This window comes from Myotis davidii, unplaced genomic scaffold, assembly GCF_000327345.1.
Source record: "Myotis davidii unplaced genomic scaffold, ASM32734v1 scaffold1284, whole genome shotgun sequence".
Classification (NCBI taxonomy): domain Eukaryota; kingdom Metazoa; phylum Chordata; class Mammalia; order Chiroptera; family Vespertilionidae; genus Myotis; species Myotis davidii.
Genome location: NW_006295187.1, coordinates 458,970 through 461,352, shown reverse-complemented (window position 1 = coordinate 461,352; position 2,383 = coordinate 458,970). Strand labels below are relative to the sequence as shown.

Below are 2,383 nucleotides of genomic sequence, written 5' to 3'. Positions count from 1 at the left end.
CCTGGCTGCCGGCCGCCATCTTGGTTGGCAGTTAATTTGCATATTGCCCTGATTAGCCAATGGGAAGCGTGTCGGAGGTATGGTTAATTACCATGTTTGTCTATTATTAGATAGGATAAAACATCCAAATGCAAATCCTGCCCTAGCTGGTTTGGCTCAGTGAATAGAGCATCGGCCTGTGGACTGAAGGGTCCCAGTTCAATTTCAGTCAAGGACACATGCCCGGTTGTGGACTCGATCCCTGGGAGAGGATGTGCAGAAGGCAACCCATCAATGATTCTCTCTCATCATTGATGTTTCTCTCTCCTCTCTCCTCTCCTCTCCCCCCGTCTCCTCCTCTCCCCTCCCCTGCCCTCCTCTCCTCTCCCTTCCTCTCTGAAATCAATAAAAATATATTTTTAAAAAACAAAAATAATGCAAGTCCTCATGACTGTGCAATTAAAGTTAAGGTAATCTTTTTAACTGAAAAACTTAAATATTTCCTTTTTTTTTAATCAGAACCATGGGAAATTTCTTGTAAAACCAATCCATGTCATATATTCATTTTAAAAACATGCAGTGCCCAAGCAACTTAATAATAAAATATCCTAAAATGTATGCTCAATATTCTCAGAAAAACATAAGAAAAAAGTCTACCGGAATCCATGCTCTTTTATAGCAAATGCTGGTGTTTCCAATGGGAAGAGTTCCGACTGCACGAACAGTTCCCTCACTCTTCGATCTATGACTTTCCCGTACTGAGCACCAGCATCCAGAATGACCACAGCTCCTTCATAATGGTGGCAGCCATCCTTAATGTCTCCTCCAGCATTCTCCAGCTGCAAATATTAATACAAATGTCTTAATTATGAAAATTAAAGCTACTTTAAGAAACAGTTGTCACAGTCAACTCCAAAAACACACAGAAACAAAAACTGTTAACTTAGAACTTTCTAAGTTGCCAATTCAAAACACTTCTTTTAAAGTGAAGATTTTCATACATATCCATATACCAGCATACATAAACACTTTAATAAAAGCTACCCTTTACTGACTATATGATATAGTCACTTTATGTTTAGTGCATCCTACATGTATTATCTAATAATATGGTAATCATACAATCCAGTTGTGCCAAATATAGTCCTGATTTATGTCTGTTATACTGGCATTATTAATAATGCCTCTTTCAAATCTCAAAAGCATCCAATTGGACAATAAATTATATGATGACCCTACCTGGTACTCACGGCTTTCCTATGATGGATGTACTGATGAGAAACTGTAAAATTTGATGCCAGAGTATAAGCATGCCCAAATTCTCTTTATTAGGAAAAGTATATATATATGCATCTACTCACAACAATAAAAATTTTAAAGGTTTTTTTTAAAAAATCTTATCTCTGTGTAGTATTATTGACACTTTTCTGGAAGGCAATCTGGCAAAACATAAAATTAACTCTGTGTGCTGAAATATTTTCCTGGAACTGGGTACAAAGGAATGCAAGTGTAGGTGGGTATGGATAAAACACGACTGCTTATGTACTGAAATCAGTCAGGTGATAGTGCCCTGGCCGAGTAACTTAGTTGGCTGGAGCATCATCCTGTACATTAAAAAGTTGTAGACTGGATTCCCGGTCAGGGTACATACCTAAACCTAGGTTGCGGGATAGATCCCCAGTAGGAGCACAGACGGGAAACAATCGCTGTTTCTCTCACACTGATGTCTCTCTCTTCCCCTTCCTCTCTCTCAAATCAATAAAAACATATCTTAGGTGAAGACTAAAAAAAAAAAAGTGATAGGTACATTCATTTTATTGACCGCCAAAGGGGTCCCACAGGTTGAGAACCACTGGGTTATGGCAACACCACTAACACTTCTGCTACAGCAATGAAAAAAGCAAGTTCAACCTGTTTGTTTTTTGCACATTACAGGCAGTTTTCACTTTGCATGATTCTGATATGCACAAATTTGTTATCATGTTTTATTCCAAGGTTTATTTAACTAAGATTAGCCCCCAAAAACATGGCTCAAATTTCATTAACATATCAACTGTGAGTATAGAGTACAAACTTCAATGCCAGTTCTTCAGTCCACAAATCATCACAACCATCTATAGAGGAGGATTTGCAAAAGGCCAATCGCAGGCCAGAAAGAATTACTCGGATCATAAATATGGTTTTAATTAGGAATACTGAGCAATGTAGAAAAATCAGGTCACAGAAAGCAGTTTACAGAATATATTAGTGCAAGAAATACTAAAACTTTTTTCCTTCCAAACCTTTGCCTTCACACATACAAACACTAACACACACACAATGCACTTTAAGGAATATATCTACAATCCCTTAATCTTAATCTATTTTTTTGGTAAAGAATAAACTATTTTTCTTTTATTGTCTA

The 2,383-nt window shown here is 37.3% G+C and overlaps 1 protein-coding gene across 1 annotated transcript in view; it reads right to left on the bottom strand.

Moving 5' to 3' along the window:
- Window positions 1-2,383, bottom strand: part of LOC102762664 (GMP synthase [glutamine-hydrolyzing]) — a 41,827-nt gene that overhangs the window by 33,293 nt on the left and 6,151 nt on the right. The window contains exon 2 of the mRNA XM_006769896.2: window positions 637-818. Within this exon, the coding sequence (XP_006769959.2) occupies window positions 637-818 (182 nt within the window). The remainder of the gene's footprint in view (window positions 1-636; window positions 819-2,383) is intronic.